This window comes from Fonsecaea erecta (genome assembly GCF_001651985.1).
Source record: "Fonsecaea erecta strain CBS 125763 chromosome Unknown Scaff10, whole genome shotgun sequence".
Classification (NCBI taxonomy): domain Eukaryota; kingdom Fungi; phylum Ascomycota; class Eurotiomycetes; order Chaetothyriales; family Herpotrichiellaceae; genus Fonsecaea; species Fonsecaea erecta.
In genome coordinates, this window is record NW_017387253.1 from 183,857 (window position 1) to 208,632 (window position 24,776).

Consider the following 24,776-nt stretch of genomic DNA (forward strand, 5'->3'; position numbering starts at 1 on the left):
GATAGCCCAATTAGGGTTTTCCCAGTCACATTCAGACTGGGGGAACACAGCTGAGCTGTCAACCTCTCCTGTTGTGTGCATGACGTGCCTCCCTCTCTCCCCTTTTGCAAATCTATTTGAACATCCGTCGTGACCGTTGTGTTTCCTGTTTCTTCTTCCATCCTGCACATCATTCACTCTCAAGACCAGAAAGTCATTCGTTGAAAAAAGGTCGATCGTTCAATCAATACTCACACACATTATTTCCACCGCCACTCATCAATATACTCTAATATCACACACACCACGTCACACCATACATACACCATGAAGTCAGCAGTTGTTCTGGCTCTTGCGACACTCGCCGTCGCAGCACCTGGAGGCGGCCCAGGAGCAGCCGGCGGATGGGGTCCCTCTGGTGCCGGCAACGGCGGTGGTGAAGGTCAAGGCGGCCCAGGAGGACCTCAAGGTGGTTCCAAGGGCGGTCCCCCCGGCGCTGGCGACAGCGGAAGCTGGGGCGACTGGTCGAGTCAGGGCGGAAATGGAGGTCAGTGGAATGACTGGACTACTTCTGCATCCCCAACGACAACTTCCCCTTCCCCCTCCCCCTCCCTCCTCCTGTCCCTACCACGTCACAATGGGAAGAATGGACCTCGACAACGACAACGACAACGACAACGACCACCACCACCACTCCCAAGCCCAGCCCTATTACAAAGACAACGACGTCCCATTGGCAAGATTGGACGAGTACTGATGTCTCTCCCGCTCCAGCTCCCGAGAGTTCCAAGTGGCAAGACTGGACTACTTCGTCGGCGCCGCCCGCTCCTGTCGTCACTACGTCTTCCTGGCAAGAATGGACCACCACGCCCGCTCCTCCCGCTCCCGTCGTGACCACATCTTCTTGGGTTGACTGGACGACTTCCGCTCCTCCGGCTCCGGTTGTGGTGACTACTTCTCAGTGGCAAGACTGGAGCTCTTCCGTCGCTCCCGTGTCCACGACCACCTGGGCTGAGTGGACCACTCCTACCCCCGTCGCGCCCGTGGTGCCAGAAACCACCAGCTCGTGGGCCGATTGGTCTTCCAGCGTCCCTGTCGCTCCCGCTCCCCCAGCCTCCAGCAGCTCCTGGAGTGACTGGTCCTCGACGACTCCCATCCCGACACCCGTCGCGCCCGCCACGACCCCTTCGCCAACATCGTGGTCGACCTCGGTGGTCTCGTCGACACCTGCTGCGCCTATTGCCAGCCCGTTCACCGGTGCCGCCGCGCCGGCCGCAACTGGCGGTTTCAAGGTTGCTGGTGCCGCCGCCGCCTTGATGGTTGCCGCCTTGTTTTGAAAACGGTCACACCAACCATCACCATCTGCATTCGGCGCACAACAACGCAACCCCAAGAATTGTTTCGCCGCCGTTTCTCCCGACTAAGCCAAAGTTGTCTTTTGGCGACGTTGGAAGTGATCGGGTAAACTTCGGAGGAATCTTTTTGGGTCTTCTTTTCCGCGCAACACCGCTTAATGACCGACCTCAACGACCTTAATGAAAAAGGAAAAGGGACCTCGACCACCCCTTTTCGGCACCCACGAGACTCATGATCACTCCTTTACCATGAGGATCCTCCCCCCACTGGCTTGGAATCAGGATTTATTTGGAATATGGAGAAACTGGAAGGAATAAGAGAAAAAAAAATAGCACAAAAACCAGGGCATTTCTCAGGGGGAAAAAGGACACATGTCTTTGGGTTTTATGTATGAAAATAGAGATGGCTACGCCCACATGCATCCCGGGGATCTAGGTATCGCCAGACCAGAGCACACACAGAATAGAAAATATAGCATTAGCAGAGCCATAGATGAGCTCAGGCTATAAAAAAAATTGATCATCTCCAAATCACATATGTACATGCCACCTTTTCTGTTCCTGGATCCCCATGTGCCCTTACCCCCCTCATTCCTCCCTCTTCTTCCGTGTTCCTCGTGTCACGTTCACAATTATGTTTTGCGAAAGGGAAGGATTGGTGGTTGACGCTCGACAGACCGACGGACTCCGTCTCCGCTTGAATAAATGACGAAACCCTCGGAGGGACGAGACACATCAAGGAAGTGAACACACACAAACGGCGACAATTGTAAACGCGCCTGCCTGGCCTGGTCGGTCCATCGGACAATCCAATCGGTTCATGCGTGCAGGCGAACAACTAAGACATTCAGAACAAACAGGACTGAAAACAAGAATGTCTCAGTTGGGGTAGCACAGCAGTGGTAACAGCACCAGCAGCATGGTATGGCATGGTATGGCATGGCATGTGGTGTGGGTAAAAGGAAGAAGGGGCAGACGGTGTTGTCACACCGCCACCTCTCCAACGAAGTCTCGACTCTCGTTTCCCACCTCTCCTCCGTCCGGCCGTCCTGCGCAATGGAGGAGGGATCAAAAAACAAAAGCGCCTGGTCTGCGGACTGTGTCGCCGTTTTGGACAAATAAAACATACATGTGTGTACAGTATGTATTGATGCCTGGGATACCTCTCACACATATACACAAACACAAGTATGTACATACAGTACTTCCAAGATATAAACTGCCACGTAACTGCGTAGATGTGGTGTGATGTGTATTGTGTATGTCCGGGATAATAAAAAGTAAATGTACGTACGGGGAAATCCGCACGTGATCATATCAATAATTTCATCATCATTCTATCTCAGCACCTGCTCAGCCAGCCCTCGTGAATGGATTAATTCTCCAGCAAACTTTCCCCTTTCTTGTCCTCCAGCTCGATGATGTTGAGAAATCCCATCATGTTCATGTTCATGATGTTGTTGCTGTTGCTGTTGCTAAGGTCTTGTGAAGCCCAAGGTGATAAGCTCAAGCTCAAGCTCTCAGAAAAGCAGATCTGTGTTTCAATGATTTCACTGCAGGACGCAACTGCAATGCCCTCCGAGTGAAGCCCAACTCAGTATTCTCGCCACGTCCCTGTTGCTTCCAGCCACTGCTCAACTCAGCTGGTTCATTGTCCCTCCCCTCGAGGCAGAGGGTATCTGCGCCATCTCCACCATGTTCGTTGCTCACACGCACCCTCATCCATCGTGCTTCCCCACCACGCCGCCTGCGCTCAAGGTTCGGATTCATCGTCGGGATACGCTGCGTCGTCAAATTTGGAATCGTCCAGCACTTCGACAAATCGAACCCGCCTCCCCTCTTTCCGCACTTTCGTCTCCGGCTGCTCGCTCGGCTCCGCCGCCTCAAAACATTTCTGGTTGAGCTCAGCATTCCTCTCTGCCTTTTGCTTCTGCCGGAACTCGTCTCGAAGTCGTGACTCCTCTGCGTATCTCCCAAGGTCAAGAGCCGAGACGTTAACAATCATACACCGGGGCATGATCCATCTGCCGACCAAATCGGGGAGGTTGAGATGGATTCCCTCGCAGCTGAGATTTAGCGAGCCGTCGTCGCGGATAAATTCCTATTGTTGGGGGTTTGTGAGTGTCAAAACAAAGCCAAAGAAAGGATCTTGGTGTGGGTTTCTGACCTGGCAATTGACTATCGTCTTCACACTGACCCCCAGTTTCGTTTGCGAGGATAACCAATCGGATCTCCAGACAGAGATTGTCGCTCGTTTGCTGTTAGGATAGCTGAGCTTGACGCCAATCACCAGCACTGCCTCTCCCTTGGTCTCCATGATGGCCGCTTCTGCGATGTCCCCCAGTAACTCCGCTGGCTGCGTGGTTGCTACCTGAATGATGACCCGAGGTTGTGACCGATTGTGGTGTCGGAAGTTCAAGTCGAGATGCAGCGTGGTGCGACCCGTCTGCGACGCTGGCAACTCCACCTCGAAGTCGGTGTCTCGCGCCGTCTCCTTGACAAATTTCGAAACCACGAACGTCCCGTTTTCTCGATAATGTTGCATCTGACGCTCGATTTCGTCACTGAGCATCGTGATAAAGTACGAGTGTAGGTCACCTGGTTGACTCATGACGACAAAGACCTGTTTCTGCGCGAAATACTGGGTTCTGGAAATTTGAGTCTAACATCAGTGCTGAACACATGAGAGAGCGTGTTCAAGAGCAAACCTCACCTGCATTTGCGAAAATATTTGCTAACGGTTGTGCTGGACTTGATTGCCTTGTAAGCTTCAAAGGTCAGAGGGACTTCCATGTAGAAAGGATTGGCAGCGTCGTGGTCGGAAAAAGAGCCACGAATCTTCCTCATGGTCTGTACGGCTTCCCTCCTGGTCGCGGCCAGCGCCTGGTCTCCGAGAGAGGTGTCGGTCAGGGCGGGCGGAACATCATTTGCGACGGGTTGCGTGCTACTCTTATTTGGGTCGCTGCTTTCGGTTTCGGCCTCACTTCCAAATCTGTTCCGCAACAGCACCCCGCGCACTGGAGAGTCTGGAGGATCGCCCGGGCAACGGCTCTCAGACATGGTGGCGATGGCCACGAAACAGTTCTACAAGCCGCGACAAGAATGAGAGGGAGGAAGCTGTCGGTGGTGGTTCAAAGCAGTGATGGAGTTCTAAAGGAACCAAGGTCGGAGGCAGAAGGTGAAGGGGAAGAAAGTGCGAGCACAAGAAAGGACAAGACCAAGCTAGGAGCAAAAATCACGCCACTCTAAGGAGCCTTTTCTGACTCAAACGCACAAGATACTTCTTGGAGGACAAAGATACAGGCTGTACATCAAAGGGGATTTGACATGTTCTGCAAAGCCTGGATGACAATGCTATCTTGATGCACTGGCAGCGCTAAACGGCAGACGAAGAGCTCAAAGAGAGCTCTAGACTTGTCGGAGTTCTCACGGGCCATCGATGGGGAGGACACCTTCGTCCCAGGACGGCGAAAACTGCAGCATTGATGAATCCATGAATCCCTTTTGCTGTGATAAGATACGCAAGGCTGTCGCCAAGCCATGGCACTGGACAAGGCTGGCGGCGAGAAGCTAGTCCGAACACGGTAGAGCGTGAGCCGACTTGGCTTGGCGCAAAAAGTTCGGGCTCCCCGCCTGCGGACGTGATGCCTCTGCCCGCACATGCGGCCAAAAAGACACACGGCTTGACTCACAACCATTATATTCCTCATCCTCCACCGACAACTCTTCACGTCACAGACATTCTCCTGATCGACACCCGCCAAAATGTCGGACCCCAACTCCCTGACGAATTGTCGCTTCTACGAGGAAAAATACCCGGAAATTGAGAGTTTTGTGATGGTGAATGTCAAACAGGTAAGTGGCCACCACCACCACCACCTGATGCGTTCTCCGAAGTGAGCAAAAGGTTCTGACATTGTTCCTGTGTGTGTGCGCGACAGATCGCCGAAATGGGCGCCTACGTCAAGCTCCTCGAATACGACAACATCGATGGCATGATCCTCCTCTCCGAACTCTCGCGAAGACGTATCCGTTCCATCCAGAAACTCATCCGCATCGGTCGCAACGAAGTCGTCGTGGTCCTGCGAGTGGACAAAGAGAAGGGCTACATCGACCTGTCTAAGCGAAGAGTCTCGGCTGAAGATATCGTGCGCTGCGAAGAGCGGTACAACAAGAGCAAGTCGGTGCATTCCATCATGCGGCACGTGGCCGAAAAGACGAAGACGCCCATTCTGAAGCTGTACGAGCACATCGGCTGGCCGCTCAACCGGAAGTACGGCCACGCCAACGACGCCTTCAAGCTCTCCATCACCAACCCCGACGTGTGGAACGACGTGACATTCCCTAACGAGATGGTCAAGCACGAGTTGATGACGTACATCAGCAAGAAACTCACGCCGCATCCGACCAAGGTCCGGGCCGACGTCGAGGTGACCTGCTTCAAGTACGAGGGCATCGACGCCGTCAAGGCCGCGCTGAGGCAAGCCGAGGCCAGAAATTCCGCCGAGACGCAGGTCAAGGTCAAGCTGGTTTCTCCTCCGCACTACGTCCTCACCAGCCAGTGTCTGGACAAGGGTATGGGCATCCAATTGCTCGAGCAGGCAATCAAAGACATCGATGAGAATATCAAGGGAGCCGGGGGGGCGTGTGTGGTCAAGATGGCCCCGAAGGCCGTGACAGAGCATGATGACGCCGAACTGCAGGCACTGATGGACAAGAGGGCACGGGAGAACGAGGAGGTCAGTGGCGACGAGGATGTGAGCGAGAGTGATGAAGGGCCAGAGGTTGCATAAAAAAGAACTTCAACATGACTACGGAGTTGAAGACTGGGACACGAAGAAGAGCATCAGATCGGAATGATATTTTTTGCTGCGGCGGCCTGTGGCTATCCTACCAGCTCTGTTATCGGCGTTGGTCCAATTATTTATGGAGTATCCAAAATCCATCATTGCCATTACATTTTTTGCTCGACGGTCGTCGTCTCGGCCGCAAGTGCGGTCCTTTGCCTGTCATTTACCCGTTCGTTCGATTGCTTGATAGCCGCATCTCTTTGCTCTTCGGCCCAATCCCGAGCATTTCTGTACGCAGTGGCTCCTGCGCGGAATGTTTCAGGCGAGTCGTGCATGGCGAACGATCTCAATTGATGCATAAAGTATGCGGGCCGACTACCAGGACCAGCCGACGGGGACGAGTAGACGGTGTACAAGGTAAGCATTCCATGAAGATATATCGACGAAATGGTATGGGCATTATTGTCAAAGACGGGGTCCGCGGTTTCCCCAAATGATAATAGGCGGAGGACACCTCGCTCCCCGAGGGCGCCGTCATAGGTAGCCTGCCGGAGCGCCGTCGAGAAAAGGCCACTCGGACTTGTTACGGCAAGGAAGAAATTCGGGACGACGGGCAGATTCTCATCTTGTGTCGATGGAACGATAGACTTACTCAACTCATCCAGGACGCGTCGATCTAGTTGTTCGGGACGCGCACCGTAACAGATGTCTGGACGGCCAGGGGCGAGTGTCCCGTCCGTGAGATGGTCCAGGTTTGTGAATGGGACATCCCTGCACACGCATTTATGGTCGCAACCCTCAATTATTGGTATAACGGATGTGATCACCTGCTTCTTCTTCGCAGCATCGTCATTCCTCTGCACAAAGTCTGTATGCTCTGCCTCCGAGAATGTTGACGACGACAGAGACCCCCGTCGCTCTTTCAATCTTGTATTGATGACCTCCCAATTGTGTGGTTTGTTGGGTAGGCGACCGTTGGAAAACTTATACCCCGGCGGGTAGACTGCGCCGTCGAGGAGGTTCTGCTGGAAGTTGCGGGAATAGGGCCCGGTGCTCTCGGTTGGCTGCGAGGTCGACGCGGGGTTCGAATCAGACGTGTGGCTGCGAGATTCAGGGTGGACCGAGATCACCCAGGGCATTTGAGGGTCTATGGCTGCTCGAAACTGGTGTTGAGTGTCAGCATCGAAGACGGTGGGATAGCAGGTGACTGACGCCTCTCAGGGCTGACAGGTCTGGCCCGCCGGCGCTGGCAAGCTGTTCCAGTTCTCTGAGGTGGTCGGGCACGCAATGGTCAAGGGAAAGCAGCGCAGATCGTTTCTCAGGAAGCGCAGTATCTGAAAGATGAAAACAGTCGCGCGTTCCGGGTACTTGTCTGTTCCTTCGTTCCAACTCTTCCAAAGCGTCTTCTTGTAAATGTATGCAGGATAGATTGTCCCAGAAAGCGGGTGGATAGTGAGGTTCGCTGCTGCTGAGGCGGCTGCACTTCGTTCGTTTCGAGTTGCCTTGAGATGATCCTCTGCCCGTACGTCGACGCTTGTTCGGGTTGACTTGTTGGGCTCCGATCACATGAATATTGGCTTGAGGTTGGCCTTCTGGACGAGAGGGCTGGACGGCGGCAAGGGCCGCTAGATCCATGATGGCGATTCAAGGAGGCTAACCCCGATGACAATGAATATTGACACGCAAGGACATAGGAGATGCTATCGTAGGCTGGTCGGAGTTCAAATATATCACGTGACCAACTGCGCAAGCTACTCGCCTTGGCGGCATAAGACAGGTAAATCGACGACGAGCTCACGTGGGCACTCACCCACTCGGCGCCGCTTTCAAGGATTGTTCACCTCCCACACAGGGATATTATATTAAGAATCTAAAGCTATTGAAGCGAATCCATGATGCCGCCGTACAAGTTTATCAAGCCATGCATACGCCATCGGTAGGGATTTGCAGAATCTCTGGATAATGACTGAACCGTTGTAGCCTATCCGCCATCCTTATGACTGCGTCTCATCATGTAACATCTTCTCCCTGCCCGGCCTCCTCATCGCTATACACGTAATGATATTCGTAATAGGCTCTCCGACCTTGAACATGTTTGACTGTAGAATTCTGGGTCGTAGGAGTCTAGTCGGTACGATTTGGGGATCGTTTGAAAGTGGCAGCGACGGTACCACCGATTGCAACGACCGACACACTGAATATCTTCGTATTTATTAGAAGGTAGCATATAGTAAGCACAAAGATCACTTACAGCGAAGACCATTCCAAACAAGAATCGATTCTCGAATTTGTCCAATCTCGACTCCATGTTCGCATTAAGGACGCTTATCTGCGCAGACATAGTTTCAGTGAAACTCTTCATCTGCATAGTCAGGTTCTCGTTGAGGTGTCCCATCTCTGATTTGAGGCTCGTCATCTCCGATTTAAGGCTCGTCATCTCCGATTCAAGGCGTATGAATTTTGAGTCTGCTTTCCCCTCCTGCTTCTGTAGGCTTCCAATGAGGTTTGTCACTTCGGATTTCGTCGCCGTTAACTCTTTATTAAAGTAGTTGAGCTTATCATCGAGAGATCTGCTGGATTGAGGGGCAGAGCTGATGTCCTTATCACCAGAAAGCAAACCTATAGACATGTCAATAGCTTTACGATCGAAGTTGAGTGATGTGTCTTACGCGCCGTTGCCTGGAAAGTGCGGGCTTGGGATATGCAACATGTAGCTTGTTGAACAATGCTACGTCGTCCAAGGCGGAAAGTTTGACGCAGCATTTTGAGGATGCTGTCGGAGAGGATTTCGAAGTGGCATCAGGTCGACTGAGGGTGATGGTTGTAAGAGTGAGGGTAGTTGTAAAAGTGAGGGTGAGGAAGGTCATCTCGGTATTTAATGCCAAGACGGCAGGCGGGGTGGAGTATAGGGCAGCATCACCCACGTCTCAAAGAAGGGTGACCTGGGCGTGAAATCACCTTCTCTTGGCTGCGGGGAGTTTCTGGGTGAAGAGTTGCAATGAGAGCGTCACAAAAGCCAAGAGCTTGTCTTTCAGCTCAAAACGTTGATCCATCCCTCTCTTTCTCTGCGCCGGTCTGTTTTCTGTTCGAGAAGACAGTGTGCCTGATCGACACCCACGCCTTTGGATAGGAGGAACGCAGCTCAATCCCTCGAGGAGCTCTCCAACTCGCACGGAGGGTGCTACGTCATAGCTTCCAAAACAGCTATGGTCAAATGGTCGACGCTGCTCTTCGGAGCTCGCGAAAGAGACTCACCACATCGCCACGCTGAGACTCGGAGATGTAAGCTATGCTTTATCTCCTCTGGCTCACATAGGTATTGACATTGAGCAGTGCTGCCCGCTCACACCTCCGATCTTCCACCCTCTGCCCTGCCTGCCAAAGAAGTCACCAAAGTGGCCCTGCGATTGAAGTACCAGATCGAGGAAGTCATTCCCATCGAGCTCCCCGAGGAGAAGATTGTGGCTGCCAACAGCGCCGTGATAACCCACAAAGTGGTGCAGACGGCCAAAGAGGCGGGCGGGAGCGACAATGCGGCATGCGTGGTATATTGCCTGCTTGTTTGCAAGAGATGGTTCACCAGACAAGCCAATCTGGAGCTCTGGGATTCCGACCTACATCATGTCCGTGCGGTGGCCTGTGAGATGATTGCCAAACGGATCATCGAGGCCGAGGAAGACCAGGATTACCTGATGCAGGAAGTCCTCCTCAAGCGCTATTCGGTCATCCGCAAAGGAGAGGAGACGGCCCCTGCCAATGTCATTGAAAGAGCCGTCGACCTGCACTGCCTGATCGTCATTGGCTCCTCGGGCTATCAAAAGTGCATCAAATATCTTTGGAGAGGCTGGATTCACCAGGACGACAAAGACGCCGGTAACTTCGTCGTCTACAAGGACCGCGCTAATACAAACTATTGGGTCCATCTGAACCCCGACCGCATGCGCACCCCCGTGTACCAGAACGCCTTGCAGATCACGATTTCCGTCGTCTATCTCGTCCTGTACACCCAGGCGGTCAATACCGTGAATGAGGACGGCGACCTCGACGTCGTGGAGGGCATCCTCTACGTGATGACATTGGGCTTCGTTTGTGACGAGATTGGTAAATTTTGGAAGGTCGGCATTTGGTATTTTGGCTTCTGGAATGCCTTCAACAATTGCCTCTACGCCCTTCTCACTGCCTCCTTCATTCTCCGCATGACTGCTCTGGGCCATTCCCCCGATGAGAGTGACGACCGACGCCGCCAACTCAACCGGCTGGGTTACCACATATTTTGTGTGGCTGCGCCCATGTTCTGGGGCCGCCTCCTCCTGTACCTGGACACATTCCGCTTCTTCGGGGCCATGCTGGTGGTGTTGAAGGTCATGATGCGCGAATCCCTCATCTTCTTTGCCCTCCTCCTGGTTGTCTGCGTGGGGTTTCTTCAAGCCTTTATCGGCCTGAACCAGGTCGAGGGCAACAGCAGCATCACCAGCTTCATCATCACCGCCATGGCCAATTCCGTCATGCAGTCCCCTGACTTCGAAGGCTTTGATAATTATGCGCATCCCTTCGGTCTTATACTATACTACATATTCACGTTTGTGGTCATGGTGATCCTTCTCAACATCCTGATTGCATTGTACAACAGTGCGTATGAAGACATCACGGAGAACGCGATCGACGAGTACATGGCTATGTTTGCTCAAAAGACGCTGCAGTTCGTGCGTGCCCCCGATGAAAATGTCTTCATCGCGCCCTTCAACCTGATTGAGCTCATCTTTTTGATCATTCCCTTTGAATGGTGGATGTCCGCCGATCGCTATGAACGATTGAACAACTATGTCATGGGTGTCATCTATTCCCCTCTCTTGCTGATCACGGCTGGTCTGGAGTCGATGGACGCCCGCACCGTGCGAAGCAATAGGAGCCGAGGAGAAGAAGACGATGACACCATAGAAGAATGGGAGGAAATGGCGGGCGAGGTGAATTTCGAATCCGAGGGGTGGGACAAGAAGGTTCAGGCCTCCCGACCGGTGGTTGAGGTCGACGCCGATGTCGTCGAGATCAGGCAGCTCAAGGAGCAAGTTGATGAACTACAGCGGATGGTGCGGGCGTTGAGCCCCGAAGCGGATGGAAGATGAGTTGGTCCGGGCACCCTCCCCAGGTTTCTACCGGTATTTATTCGGCGCCGTTCGTCTGGAAAACCATAATGTCTATTCAGGTGCTGATGTCTAATGCATTCGAGGAGATAGGGAGAACTGTGCTCCACCACAGGACCGTGCAGCATGTTCAGTTCCCATATCACGTGATGTGCCAATCTATATTGGTCGGGGCTCCAGCTTTCACTTCGCTTCCGCAGTCTGCGCAGCTCCACTGTTTACTTCTTGGCTGTACCATCTCCTGTCCGGGCTTCTCGTCAATGTTTTCACTACAAGTCGACGCCGCTCCAGACCCTCCGTTGGGGGCGGAGCCAACTCAGTCCGGGCTGTCCGCCGCTTGAGGAGGGGGAGGAAACCATCTGCAGACCGTGGGAATGTCTATCGGAAGCCCCCTCCACCACCTCCACAACTTCCAGAGCACATACGTCGTGGGACCCCAGACAGGCAGTTCGGATGCACAAGAATCCAAGAAGAGTTGGACCTCGCTGTCACATCGGTGAACCATCCTGACGAGCCAACTAGGAAAGCGGCGGCCGCCGCTCAACCTGCACATAATGGTCTTGAACGGACGGAGAACTGGCCAGCTTTCATGCTGAAACGCTTTCGCAGCACTTTCTTCGGGAGGCGACTGGTATCCGGACTTTTGCTCGAGCCATCCAGAGCATCATTTCTCATGGTGTCTCTACGTGGCTCGAAATGATTCGCCAGGCACTGGATTCACACGGGTCGATATGGGAGCTCAACAAACAAGTCCCACACACCGCAGCACTCGAGGCTGTGGAATGACATAGGTGAGTCTCCGTGAAGGGCATGCATGGCGCGAGGTGGGAAGACGGGCGGAAGACATGTGTTGTGAAGGTACCTTTCTGTTATTGTTTGTCTTTATCGCTGGAACCCTGGCGGGACGAAAGCAATGGGTATGGATGGATGTACATGGCAGGGAATAATGCTGCATGTGATAGGAAGCCAGTGAGTGGGAGGGAATGTATTGTTGTTGTACAGGTACCTGTCGGTTCACCACCTGTTTCGTAAGGCCATGCAATAAACGTACTTTCATCACGTTAATCCAAGGCAATGCATTGAGCACTGTAATTATTTGTGTATTATTTAGTTAATGAACATTTCTTTGGTAGATTGGTTGTTGATTGGAAAAGCATATGCCTATGATCTGGGCGATTGGCGAAACCTGAGCGAGTCTGGACATTCCCCGCACCGATAAACGAGGCGCCTCACCTTTTTTTCTTTCTTTCTGTCGCAGCATCGCATCACAGGTCGAGCAGAGTTGAATTGAGCCACCGCGCTCTTGCTATCCATTGTTCTTCCACCATCAGTGACGACCATGCCAGCTAGAGCAGGTATCTGAGCATTGTTATTGATTGTGTCGTGTTGCCGCCTCTCTTCTGACCATACCATCACCACCACTACCACAACCGCCTCCCTCAACAACAGCAACAGTGCATCATGACAAGCCCAAGTATGCAGCAACCCGATACGCCGAATCCTCCTCCTTCGGCCGGCAGACTCCTTCTTCCCGCGCCCTTCCATGCCTTCTCCTCCCCATCTCCGACGCTGGTCACCCAGGGCGCCGAGGCCCTGCTATACCGGACGCACTTTCTGCACCCGACGCAGCCGGCCGCCCTCAAATTCCGACCGAGCAAAGCATACCGACACCCCACGCTGGACGCGCGGCTGACGAAGCAGCGCGTGCTGGCCGAGGCGCGCATCCTCGTCAAGCTCAAGCTGTCGGCCCTGGACGCCGTCACGGTCCCCGCGGTGTTGAGCCTCGAGTGGGATACCACCCGCAAGGGCCGCGGGGCGGGTGATGTGGCCGGACAGCAGCAGCAGGGCGGCGCGTGGCTCCTGATGGAGTGGATCGACGGACGCAGCGTCAAAGACTTACTGCGCGCCTGGGACGTCTGGTACAAGTCCCTCGGCGCGGCGGCGAGTGCACAACAAGGACACCATCACGACGAGGTCGCGGCCCAGGAAGAGGCCGTGAAGAGATTACTGCGCCGCATTGGCCGGGCGGTCGGGGCCATGCACGCCCGAGGAGGCGTCGTCCACGGGGACTTGACGAGCAGCAACATCATGATCCGGCCTTATAACAACAGTGACACTACAACCACAACCACAACAGGCGGGGACACGAGTCGCAAGGATGAAGAGCAGCTGGGTCTCCAGTCGGAAGAAGAAGAGCAAGGAACCCACACGCCGTCCCATCCGCCTGATTTGACCGGCGAGATCGTCCTGATCGACTTCGGCCTGGCCACGCAGTCCGTGCAGGACGAGGACCGGGCCGTGGATCTCTACGTGCTCGAGCGGGCGTTTGGGTCGACGCACCCGCGTCAGGAAGGCTGGTTCGACGCCGAAGTCTTACAGAGCCAGGAAGGGTACCGCGGCAGTTTCAAGGGGTCCAACGTCGTGCTGAAGAGGTTGGACGAGGTCAGGTTGCGAGGTAGGAAGAGGAGTATGATTGGATGATAATGGAATGGATGAATGAGAGGCAGGCGAACGAGATCATTTGGATTTGCCTTTGCAGATCCTTTTTCTACAGAAGCCCGCCGCCGTCGGCTCCAAGGCCCCAGCGCCATGCTAAAGCTCTCCTCCCTCCCTCCAGTCTATTGTTGACTCCGGGAAAGTGCTGCTGCTGCTGCGTCCCCGGCGGGCTGCTTCTCTTCGATACAGCTCCCCAGCTGCGCCATGGCAAAATACCCTTTGTTCTCAATGACGCCGCGGTTCTTCACCACGGCGGTATACTTGATGACCCACTGGGGCTCGATGTCGCCCTTCAAGCCAGGCTCGTCGGGTCCGCCCTCCGGGTGCGCCGCCAGGATGCCGGCACCGTCTTTGCCGGGCCCCAACAGTTCCCTCGTCGTGCCGGACGGCAGAATGTCCATGCAGTCGGCATGTGTCAACAGCTCGATCTTATTCTCCTTTGCGAACATGATCAGCGACTTGGGCACGACGCAGCAGTCCTTGACGTTGATCTGGTCCACCCGTGGCCGGATGCGGACCTCGGGCAGGAATTTCGCCAGCCGCTCTGAACTGAACTCGGACACCCCGAGCTGCGAAATGACGCCCGTGTCGTGCAGCGACTCGAGCACTTGCCAGGTCTGCACCTGCGCCTCCAGGCTCTCCTCCGACTCGTCGGTGGCCTCGCTGGGGTTTTCGTCTGCGGAGGCCTGCTCCTCTGCTTCATCGTCTTCTACTACTCCTTCGTCATCGTCCCGGTCGCCGTTCTCCTCCCCCTCCTCTTGTTCTTCATCATCGGCGTCAAAGGTCACTCCGGGGTATGAAATGATCAACAGATCAATGGTGTCCACGCCCAGCTCTTTCAGGACCAGGTCGATGGCTTCTCGTGTGTGTCGGCACCGCCGCGTGCTCGGGATGCCGGGGAGGAAAAACAGTTTGCAGGTCACGTCGTAAGCGTCGCGGGGCTCGACGAGCGGGGTTGGCCGCCAGGACGGCACGTAGAGTGTATCGTTCTCCTGCGTCGTCCAGACGGGAGGGATAAAGGTCTCAGCTGTGGTGGTGGTGCCGCCGGCAGCGGCTGCAGGGGCAGGAGAGTAGTGTTTGAACGAGGTGAAATTGGCGCGCAGCGAGTTGATGAGCTCGATGTTCGATCGCGAGAAGCGTGGTCGCCGCACCACGGGGTGTCCCGAGGACATGATATTGCTACAATGAAATTGCCAGTTCATGTCAGCGATGGTATTATTTATTTTGAGAGAGAGAGGCGAGGGCGGGGGGTTTTCAATGCGTACGAGGTCGAGAGGATCAGCTTCATTGTGAGCGGCCCTGCTGCGTCGTGTTGCGGCGAGTCGGGCGGCGCAGAGTCAGTGATTGTCCTTCCAGGGGCATGTGTGTCGTCGACCTTCAGACAGATCGATCAGAGACGGACGGCGGTCGTTGCATCCACATCCATATCCATATTGCAAGTCATACCCGGGGATCCATGGATGGATGGATGGTTGGATAGATGGATTATTATTATCGACTGAGGGGCTTTTTTGACGCCCAACGCAGTTTGGCGCACCTCGGCTCATTCACGTGACTGACTGGTTCGCCCATTTGGCGCTCGTGATATCGCGTCTGGTTGGCGTTGGGGGGGCAAGTCACGTATTGTCCGCCCTTCTTGAAGCAGGTGCAACACATCCTTCTTTGCCTCTTTGCCTCTTTGCTGTCACGACAGCTGTCATCGCTAGGCCGTATCCTTCGAGCTGCCCGCTACAATGGCTCTTGAGCAAGCACCTGGTAATACGCCCCATAATCGTGCCGCGTATGGCCCACCCCAACGTCCGAACGACCCTCTCACACCAGCACCCTTTGTCCGCAAGATCGATTTCCTGCATCAGGGTTATCCTGCGATGTGATACTCTAAATTTTTGAGGCTACCTACTCTCGACAACTAAGACCGCATTGGACGCATGCGCCATTGTTGCCCGTAACACGGGGGATGGCTTCTTCACCCTCGATCGAGAAGGCACCCAGCGTGTCCCCGCCAACAATATGGATCTCTCTTTAGGTGGTAAAGAATACTACTTCCAGGTTCCGGCTCAGTGAGGTACACGTGAGTATCCTCGAACGTGCAACCGCCCCCAACTCAACAGCTAGGCCTCTCAAGACTCCCCTCTCGTCCATACATTTATCGAGTGGCAATTCCCTCATGACAATCTTCCAGCGCATTGGCGCTGCGATCCTATCCATGTTCCCATCACCCTGCGCTGCCTCCTCTCAGGCTCGGTTTCTCTGATTGAGAAGGCCCACATTATCCCTCAGAGCCTATTCGAGCCGAACTGGGTCCGCGACAATTCCATGGAGAGCTACGGTGTAATGGATGGTCCCTGTAACACTCTGACCTTCAAAGTCGATGTGCATCAGTCTCTTAATCGCAGGAACAAGTTCGTGATTGTTCCAAAGTATGGTCAAATGGTGAGACGCGGTGAACGTGAGGCACGGGGAAGAGCGGAATCGGGGACGTAAGAGGGTGCGAACGTTTTCGGGAGACCGTGGTAGGTTACGTTGATGATCAACCGATAGCCACGGTCAAGTTGGGCGTCACCCGACGGAAGTCTTCGGTGGATGTCTCTGGCTTCTTCGATGTATTCTTGTAGACTCAGGTCTCCCTGCGAAAGTGAGCCCAAATCCTTGTATGCCGACCTGCGTTCCACTGGTCTGTGGTGGTGACGTGGGAATCTGTCCTTGAGGGCAGCAGATAGCTTCTCAACAACGGCCTCCAGCAAGGTAAAGAGGTTGAGAGAGTTGGGATTTACGGGCAACTCCTTGGATCATGGACCATGAACCAATTGGTACACTGACCAGGCACTTCCCACGCAGTGTAGTTTCTGTATTTTGCGTCAATTTACACAGTCTGGTCCGGGTTGTAATTTGCGCCGGTATTGAAGACTTCCCACAATTTCTTATCGTAGACAGTCTTTTCTTGGACATTTTGCCTGATGATCCGTCCAGTACGGATAAATCGACAAGTAGAATTCCGCGTTGGTCTCATCCATACGATGAAATCGTGTCTGGATCCGGTTGTACAGGAGTGAGTGCAGACCGGTCGGGCTTTACAAGGCTTGCACGTCCCCCCCAAAGAAGCGGCAGTGTGGTAGGAATGGTAAATGCATTGCGAATGTGATGGAAATGTAGCGTAGGTGAGGAGCGTGGAGCGTGGAGCATCTCAAAAGCGGCTTGTTGTCAAACCCCAATTGAGCTTTAGGCGCCAAGATATGATTTCCCTGCGGACAATGGAACTTTTCCCTCCTGCGCTTCCATCTCTCCCCATCCATCCCGATGACCTGACCCCTGCGGACAGGCAGGATGGCTATCAAGTGAGATGAAAACTTGGTCTTTGCATGAAACCTCCCATACTGACGCTTGACAGATATCTCATTTTGCTTTCCCGCCAGGGCAAAGTGGTAGGCTCCGCCGTCATCCCCCGAGTCGTTGCCCACCGTGGTTCGTTTCGCTGACTTCAACCCGTTCATTTCTTCCAGAGACTGGCAAAATGGTTCACCACTCTGTCCCCCAGGGAGAAGGCCAAAATCATCAAGGATGTGTCTCAGCTGGTTCTCGCCCGGCGGACCCGAATGTGCAATTTTCTTGAGTACAAGGGTGCGAATGCCCACGACCAACCCATCACTCTCCCAATCCTCTGCGCACTTGCTTTCCCTGTGCTTCGTGTGAATTTCAGGCTGACTTCCTTGCTGCATCGTTGCAGACACCAAAATCGTCTATCGTCGCTACGCATCCCTCTTCTTCATCGCCGGCTGTGACTCTACGGACAACGAGTTGATCACCCTCGAGATCGTTCATCGCTATGTCGAACAAATGGATAAATACTACGGGAACGTGTGTGAACTGGACATCATTTTCAATTTCCAAAAGGCCTACTTCATCCTAGACGAACTCCTCCTCGCTGGAGAGATGCAGGAAAGCAGCAAGAAAAATGTGCTGAGGTGCATCAGTCAAGAGGACAGTCTCGAAGACATGGAGGTAAGTGAAGCCGTTGATCTCCTCCAATGCACCTCTTTGAGGACTGCCACACCCCGGACCGGATGAGCTATCGCATGGGACCATGATTTCTTGTGGCGAGCAACTCCTCGTCGGCGCCTTTCCTGCTGCGGCGGTAGGCTTTCATCTCGCGCTCCTCCTGTGATTGTTGAGGCTAATTCCGCATGTCTTATACCGGACCAGGTCGAAGAGGAAGTCACCAAAATCATGTAGAACATGATGCCGACGGCCACCGTGCTGTTCGGTGGCATGTCCTCGGGTGCGGATCTACTGTGACACGCCGATCCTACTTGCTTCGATGCCCTTTTCGTTCGCGAGCGCAACCCAATGCTGAGAATACGCCATGATTGACGAGCCGTTCTTTTACAGACCACCGAGGAGGCACTACAGAGAGGCGGATTGATTTGATCGGCGCAGTCGCCACGGCAGTCAAGAGACGGCGTTCAGGAAGGAAGATACCCAAGGACGGACACATGGGCTTTACAGACAAGCGGTCCGTGCAGCAGAGACGAGTCATATACATTTTGTGGCGATGAAAGGCTATAAGACAATGGAAGCATACTACCGAAGAGTTGAGCCACCGCCATCCATCCTTGACGAGCTGACGCAGACAGTGACTTGGGAACCTCGGATCGCACGTTGCAGGCTGCCATTGACCTCATTGCTCTCGCCCAGTGCTTGATCTGACTTGAACTCCCATTGTCATCGTCCGCTGCGGTGCATGTGCGAGGCGGAATCCGCCTATTGGTCGTTTCGCCGAGTGCACGTGACTGCACAGCCCCGGAGGAGTTTAGGCCGCGAATGCGAATCTCCCCATGTTGCTTCTCCGCCCGACTTCGCAACCTCGTCCTGCTCCTACATCTCTCCGTCACTCCATCATCCATCAGCAAGTTATCATGGAATCGCGTCCCTCTTCTGCGACCTGCTAGACGTCTCATCGTCTAGCTATCCGAATTGCCGAGAGCTGCCTCTGCAGCCAGCCCTGGTTATCTCTTTGTTCGCGATCGCTTAGCCGGTTCAGGTCAACCATCCTCTTCGGGTCATCATCATCTACATCGCGCCGGCGAATCCATCGGTGTGCGCAAAGCGCTCAGCGAGCACTGCGAATCATCTATTCCGCGCTAGAAACCGCAACACCCTCTATTCTGCGCCTGCGCCCTGCTATGTGCTGAGTCTGACTCGGCCCGCAGCCCTAGCACCATGAAGGTAAGCAGACGCATTGTCGCCCTGTTCGGACTTGGAATCGACTCTAACGCATGGATCTAGTTTATGCCGAATCGCGACCTTGACACGGTCACCTCTACGCTCAACTTTAGCACCCCGGATCTCCATGTGGTGGGGGGATGCGATCTGTACACCACCAAGGCCGCCGGAGGAGACAAGAAACTATACAAGGACATTGAAAATGGTCTTGAAGCACAATACAAGTCGAACCTGCAGTTCTCTCAATCGCTGTCCCCGCCTCAGGCGCATGTGGCGGCGTCAAGCCTGAATCTGAGCCGGAGCAGTCCCTTTGGGAATCTGGGAATGATCAGTTCGCGGAGGACATATGCGTATCTCATTGCCACACTGAACGCCAGCCACCCTCACTACGACTTCTCGCACGTCCTCCGGCCCACCGATTTCAAACGAGAGAAAAGCCTGCGGCACGTCATGAACACAGTGGACACGACCATGTACAATCTGCGTCCGCGGCCCGTCAATACGTACCCCAGAGATTCCGCAGGCCCTGCGTCCGCTCAGTCGCAATGGGGACCGGCCATGTGGAGACTGATCGACCAACAAATGAGTTTGCGCGAATGCGCCGTGTATCGATACGCGCCCGAGGATTACGATCCTTTTGAGGACGACGACGAAGGGTCGATCTGGTCGATGAACTACTTCTTCTTCAACAAAGCGAGGAAGCGTGTTTGTTACCTGTACTTGCGAGGCATCAGCGTGTTGGCGGTCCCCACCGTCGATGCACTGAGGACGCCCATCCGCGCCAAGCGCTTCGCCGACGAGGAGGCGGACGGGTGGGTCACCCCCGACCTCGGTGCGCACAAGCGAGCAAAATACTGGCTTGGGGATCGAGACGATGTCGAAGTCGCCGAGCACGACAACGAAGCAGAGGCGGACACGGACATGGCGGTGACGTCGGTCGAGAAGGATGACGATCCCATGGATGCTTCTCCTTTGAAGAGCAAGCGGTCATCCAAGGAGGAACAGGGGGAAGAAGAGGAGGAGGACTTCCCGCCGCCCACGAGGCCGGTGGTCGACGACTTCGACAATTATCTGCTGAGCGACGAAGAGGTGCGCAGTTTGAGAAGCCAGAGCAAGAGCACGGCGCGGGGAGCCAGCGAAGAGGTGGTGGGACCCATGGAAGTGTAATGGAGAGCGTGCATGTGTCTGCATCGCGCCGCCGCCGCCGTGTCGTCCTCTTCTTCGGGCCTTGCCTGCTCCGAGATTCGGTCACTGTTGGGTCCTCTTTGTGATGAGATTGCCCGCTATTTATACGGACCGACCAGACTGACTTTTGAGATTGGGTTTTTGCTTCCTTTAGCCCGGGGGAGGACGCGTTACCATTTGGGAACTGTGTTGTTGTACCAATAATGATGATGATGACGATACTTGTTGGAAAGGAGCACGCGGGGCAACTGTTGACGGGGGGAGAGCTTGCCCTGAAAACTAATGTTCCTTCGATACCTGGAATGCGAATGGGCTCGGAATGGTTCTTTTACCTGATGGTATTTCGTGGAGTCACCATGGAATGGAGGGAGTTTCTTGGGAGAGCAAGGGAAGGGAAGGGCAGCCTACAGGACTTGACTCTGTTCTGTCTTACCTATCTGAAGTTCTGATAGGATGGGGGGCAACGTTATACAGTAGGTACCTCGTATATAGCATTATAGTACTCTTACCAGTCGCTTGGTCTAAATCTCCATCCAGATCGAGAGGGAGAAAAAGAGGAATGCGATTCCTCAGTCACACGTGACCGGCTAGTTGGCGGCTCGACGGGTCACTTTTTGGCGGCCTTGTGATTCACAAAGGGCAAGTTACCCGAGCAAAGATGCGGAAGTCTGCGAAAGTAGTCAACAGCCCGCAGACGGACCTGATCCTCCTGCCAACATATGCTCGGAATTCATCAACTGGCTTTGGAACTCGTGCTTCAAAGCCCTTCCTCTCGCCCTGTGTTCACTTCCATTCTACGGCGACCTTCACCGCTCAGTCTGTCCTCTTGATTGCCCCTGTCGCCGGTCCACGATTCCAAACCCACGGCAGTCAACCCGAACCCGCCCCCCGGCGCAGCGGCAGCTTGGGTACCCATCGGCCATGGGCGAGAAAGAAGACAGAGAGAAAGCTGAGAAATTAGCAGCGGCGAAAAAGAGGGTAAGAGAGCACCGAGGCGGACCAGATGTTGGATACAATATCTCCCGCCTGCGTCCCGACGCGGTTGAGTCCTCCACTGACTTCCCTCCTCTGTCGACGTAGGTTGCCCAGTTGCAGAAGAAGAAGAAGGCCGCGGCTGCAGGCTCGGGGGAGAAATCCACGACAGCTGCCAAAGACCCTTCCAAAAAGGGGGACGAGCCGGTTGGGGATAGGACAGAAGGAGATGTCGATGCCGATACCCAAGAGAAGGCCACAAGCAAGGTAGACGAGGTCGGCGACGCCGAGGCAATCCCCCCTGCTGCAGAGGCAGAGGCAGAGGTAGATGCAGACGAAGAAGCCTTCACTGCTGCAATTCAAGCAGCGAGTGCCAATAGTCCCACGCCGGAAACGGTCCTTTCTCCCGCAACGAGCTCACCCCCTTCTGGCGATCAAGACCAGCCCTCCTCCACAAAGGGAGCCAGTGCTCGCCATGCTGCCCGCCAACCGAGCATTAGCCTGCAAAGCAAAATCCGGAGCACCAGTTTCCGGGACAGCGGACCGTTGAGCCCTGCTCTGATGTCGGGGAATCCTTTGTTGAGGGTGGAAGAGCTGGAGAAAGAGAACAAACGGTTGACAAGGGAAGCAGAAGCCCACGAGAAGAGGTGGCGTAAACTGGAAGAAGAGTTGGAGGAGGTGCGGGAGGAGAATGCTGAGAAGCAAGCAAATGGCGAGGCGGATGAGGAGATTCGGCGGTTGCGGGCCGAGATTGAGGCACTGAGACGACGAGCAAGTCTCAACACAACCACACTCAGCCGGAGGGGCAGCGCTGCGGGTGAGGATGTGGCCGTGTTAAAGGCCGAACTGGAGAGGAAAGATTCCGCCATAGCGGACATGCAGCTCGAGATTTCGAGACTCCGGGGCCAGCTGTCGAGTCAGGCCCAAGGGTGCGAAGCGCACGGAGAGCAAATTGCCGGGCTGCAGGCGTCGTTGTCGTCGGCAGAGACCAAGTTGAAAACATTAGAGAGTGACTTGTCAGATGCGAAGAAGGCGCTGTCCAAGGCTAGTGAGAAGGCTGTGCTGGACTCGACGGAGCGCACCAGCAAGGAGATGAAGATTCGGGCTCTGGAGAAAGAATTGCAAGAAACTGCCGCACAAAGGGACGAGGTCGTGAAGAAAGCCGAACAGCTGGAGAAGAAGATCGAAGTGATGAACAAGCTGCACCGCGAGGCCGAAGCAAGGCATGCCTCCAAGTTGGCCGCGGCCGAGGCCACCGCCCGAGAAGTGCCAGCGCTGCGCATGAAGATCGAAAAGGCCGAGAATGAAACTGCCCAATTACGGGAAAGGCACAAGCGTGTCATGAGTGGCGATGGAGGAGGAGAGGGCCTGGATGAGCTGGAAGACGAAGAGAGGCAGAAACTCGAAAGACGAATTCGGGAACTGGAAGGCCAAGTCTTTGATCTCCAGCGTGGTGTCTGGAGAGACAAGAGAGTGCAGATGCAGCCTCGGGGAGATGATGTCGGATCGCGAACCTCGTTGGATCCTGGCCCGGAGGACTTTGACGACGTGGATCTCTCAGGTCCTGGAAACACCAGCGGTCGACGGAGGAGCTCGGTGAACCAGCAGCAGCAGCAAACCCGCCATTCCAACTTTGCCCAGGTGCTGAATTCGGGTCTCGCAGCATTCCGTGCGAGCACCACGTCTCCCAGCCAACAGACTCGGGCCCGGAACGATTCTCTGCTGCAGGAGTTCGACGACGACGAGGCCTTTGACGAGAACGCCTTCGCCCGTGCCCAGAAAGAGGAGGAGGCCCGGCAGATGGTGGAGCATGTGAGAGAAGTGAAACGGGGATTGAAGCAGTGGACGGGTTGGCGGCTGGATCTGGTAGAGGCGAGACGGGCGGGTGTCGGGGTGGGATACGGAGAGATTTTTGAACTCTGAATGGAGACACGGGGCCAGAGTCGGGCCATGATTCAATCCGTGAGCTGCCCTTCAGGCCTTTTGTGAAGCAAATGGCATGGATATGTCCCGTTCATCCTGTTCACGTCTCTTGCTTCCTTGTTTTGCTCTTTGATGGTCGTGGTGGACACGGCAGGTGCGTGTGCGCCACCGTAGAGACGCACTTTCTCTACGTCGCTGCACACTGTCACCTGGTTCCTGTTCAAGAGGTGGACGATTCACTCTCCCCCCGTTCACCTCTGTTCATCCCACCGACACCGTCACAATGAACTCCTCCAACGCCGCCCGTGGCACAGAAACAGACAGCGATGAGTCGACGCCTTTCCCCGTCACCCCTCCCCGTCAGATCATTCATCCCTTCACCTCTTCAAGCTCCTCCAACGGTGCCGACTTGACCGTCTGGGCGCTGGACCAAATCTATTCTTCATGTTTCTCCGACGACCCACGCGGCTGGGACCGTACCCGCGCCTTTCTCGGAAACCTTTCTCCCCATCTGCGAGCCGTAGTGTCCTATTTCCCCGACTCGGCAAACGGTGAATACTGGACGCCTTTCCCCTTGTCCAACGAGGACTTTGAGTGTCTCAAGCGGTCCAAGTTTCACGCGGATGAAGATCTGAAGTGAGGGCCCCCCCGGTCTTTGGCAATGTTTTTTGTTGGACACTAACTGGCTGCGGAGGTACGACTATGACGCCCTCTTCGAAATCCTCGTCTTCAGAATGCCGGAGCCGCATGCGCATAGCCATGTGCAGGTTCGCCTGGCCTACAAGATCGTGGCTCAGCTGGAAGCAATTGCGGAACACAATGACACTGTCAAACCCTTCATCAATCGTCTCTACGCCTCCATCCTGTCCCCGTTCGAATGCACGGACTCAGAACGTCATCCTGATTTTAGTGCCCACCATCTCTCCCAGCCAAAGCCAGCGGTGATAGGGGAAGTCGCTCTCCTTGAAACCGGGAAGAATCTGGACCGCCTGGCAGACGAGTATCACTTCGAATTGCGAAGCTACATCAACGTCGTGTTCGGACTCAGATTTGGATTTTGGAAGAATGAAAATGGCCACGTCAAGATATCAGCCATGTTGTCGACCTGGAGACCAGTCTTGAGGCATGGGTTGTATGTCGGTTCACGGTGCGAGGATGTCGTGGGTTGCTCCTGATCTAAATCACGCACACGGTATCCTACGGCTAACCCTTTCTTCCCTAGATGCTTTATGACGAGTTTGGAAACAAGATTGTTGACGAACACGCCGGCTTGCGTTTGTCCCTGGAGGACTTCGCGTTCTTTCGTCTTCCCACCGAGTTCCCGGGTCTGGACCAATATACAGTCTTCGTTTCCGTCGAAGAACTCCAAGAGATGCTGGGCGAGGCCGCAGAAATTCATCAGGCATATGGCTGGACACGGATACCATAAACCGGATAAAACCTAGCCTCTTGAAACTGACAACCTGGGGAGCCGCATCCGCTCTGATGGGAGCCAAAAAGAAAGGATATTTGTCATGAATGACCCTTTGACACTCACAAACTTTTCCAAGGCGTGTTCGCATGGCTTGGTCGGAACGAATGAACGAGGCAGGCAGGCATTGCTTTTAGGGATGACATGATACCCCAGGGAGTTCAGGGCAATATATATTCAGGTCCAGCAACGAGGGCTCAAGCCTCATCTGCCATGGAGAGAAAATGAGAACTGCACATGCCAA

At 54.6% G+C, this 24,776-nt stretch overlaps 11 protein-coding genes across 11 annotated transcripts; 7 read left to right on the forward strand and 4 right to left on the reverse strand.

The window, feature by feature from the left end:
- Nucleotides 1-306: 306 nt before the first annotated feature.
- On the forward strand, nucleotides 307-1,316 carry AYL99_09793 (hypothetical protein; the record flags this gene model as incomplete). Its single annotated transcript, XM_018841299.1, has 2 exons — nucleotides 307-526; nucleotides 754-1,316. The coding sequence occupies 2 exons, from the start codon at nucleotides 307-309 to the stop codon at nucleotides 1,314-1,316; spliced, it is 783 nt and encodes a 260-aa protein (XP_018689008.1).
- Nucleotides 1,317-3,087: 1,771 nt separating this feature from the next.
- AYL99_09794 (hypothetical protein) lies at nucleotides 3,088-4,394 on the reverse strand (the record flags this gene model as incomplete). The annotated part of the gene is made up of 3 exons (XM_018841300.1): nucleotides 3,088-3,435; nucleotides 3,502-3,982; nucleotides 4,048-4,394. The coding sequence occupies 3 exons, from the start codon at nucleotides 4,392-4,394 to the stop codon at nucleotides 3,088-3,090; spliced, it is 1,176 nt and encodes a 391-aa protein (XP_018689009.1).
- A 705-nt stretch (nucleotides 4,395-5,099) lies between these two features.
- Nucleotides 5,100-6,127, forward strand: AYL99_09795 (hypothetical protein; the record flags this gene model as incomplete). Its single annotated transcript, XM_018841301.1, has 2 exons — nucleotides 5,100-5,189; nucleotides 5,276-6,127. The coding sequence occupies 2 exons, from the start codon at nucleotides 5,100-5,102 to the stop codon at nucleotides 6,125-6,127; spliced, it is 942 nt and encodes a 313-aa protein (XP_018689010.1).
- Nucleotides 6,128-6,288: 161 nt separating this feature from the next.
- AYL99_09796 (hypothetical protein) lies at nucleotides 6,289-7,759 on the reverse strand (the record flags this gene model as incomplete). Its single annotated transcript, XM_018841302.1, has 2 exons — nucleotides 6,289-7,287; nucleotides 7,337-7,759. 2 exons carry the CDS (start codon nucleotides 7,757-7,759, stop codon nucleotides 6,289-6,291), a joined length of 1,422 nt encoding a protein of 473 aa, XP_018689011.1.
- A 489-nt stretch (nucleotides 7,760-8,248) lies between these two features.
- AYL99_09797 (hypothetical protein) lies at nucleotides 8,249-8,991 on the reverse strand (the record flags this gene model as incomplete). Its single annotated transcript, XM_018841303.1, has 3 exons — nucleotides 8,249-8,326; nucleotides 8,376-8,723; nucleotides 8,794-8,991. 3 exons carry the CDS (start codon nucleotides 8,989-8,991, stop codon nucleotides 8,249-8,251), a joined length of 624 nt encoding a protein of 207 aa, XP_018689012.1.
- Nucleotides 8,992-9,330: 339 nt separating this feature from the next.
- AYL99_09798 (hypothetical protein) lies at nucleotides 9,331-11,247 on the forward strand (the record flags this gene model as incomplete). The annotated part of the gene is made up of 2 exons (XM_018841304.1): nucleotides 9,331-9,406; nucleotides 9,458-11,247. The coding sequence occupies 2 exons, from the start codon at nucleotides 9,331-9,333 to the stop codon at nucleotides 11,245-11,247; spliced, it is 1,866 nt and encodes a 621-aa protein (XP_018689013.1).
- Nucleotides 11,248-12,726: 1,479 nt separating this feature from the next.
- AYL99_09799 (hypothetical protein) lies at nucleotides 12,727-13,746 on the forward strand (the record flags this gene model as incomplete). The annotated part of the gene is made up of 1 exon (XM_018841305.1): nucleotides 12,727-13,746. One exon carries the CDS (start codon nucleotides 12,727-12,729, stop codon nucleotides 13,744-13,746), a length of 1,020 nt encoding a protein of 339 aa, XP_018689014.1.
- Nucleotides 13,747-13,883: 137 nt separating this feature from the next.
- Nucleotides 13,884-14,933, reverse strand: AYL99_09800 (hypothetical protein; the record flags this gene model as incomplete). The annotated part of the gene is made up of 1 exon (XM_018841306.1): nucleotides 13,884-14,933. One exon carries the CDS (start codon nucleotides 14,931-14,933, stop codon nucleotides 13,884-13,886), a length of 1,050 nt encoding a protein of 349 aa, XP_018689015.1.
- Nucleotides 14,934-17,085: 2,152 nt separating this feature from the next.
- AYL99_09801 (hypothetical protein) lies at nucleotides 17,086-20,148 on the forward strand (the record flags this gene model as incomplete). Its single annotated transcript, XM_018841307.1, has 6 exons — nucleotides 17,086-17,096; nucleotides 17,150-17,183; nucleotides 17,262-17,379; nucleotides 17,486-17,760; nucleotides 18,904-18,984; nucleotides 19,045-20,148. The coding sequence occupies 6 exons, from the start codon at nucleotides 17,086-17,088 to the stop codon at nucleotides 20,146-20,148; spliced, it is 1,623 nt and encodes a 540-aa protein (XP_018689016.1).
- A 676-nt stretch (nucleotides 20,149-20,824) lies between these two features.
- On the forward strand, nucleotides 20,825-23,061 carry AYL99_09802 (hypothetical protein; the record flags this gene model as incomplete). The annotated part of the gene is made up of 3 exons (XM_018841308.1): nucleotides 20,825-21,074; nucleotides 21,131-21,144; nucleotides 21,247-23,061. 3 exons carry the CDS (start codon nucleotides 20,825-20,827, stop codon nucleotides 23,059-23,061), a joined length of 2,079 nt encoding a protein of 692 aa, XP_018689017.1.
- A 283-nt stretch (nucleotides 23,062-23,344) lies between these two features.
- Nucleotides 23,345-24,490, forward strand: AYL99_09803 (hypothetical protein; the record flags this gene model as incomplete). Its single annotated transcript, XM_018841309.1, has 3 exons — nucleotides 23,345-23,697; nucleotides 23,756-24,221; nucleotides 24,284-24,490. The coding sequence occupies 3 exons, from the start codon at nucleotides 23,345-23,347 to the stop codon at nucleotides 24,488-24,490; spliced, it is 1,026 nt and encodes a 341-aa protein (XP_018689018.1).
- Between the last annotated feature and the right edge of the window lie 286 nt (nucleotides 24,491-24,776).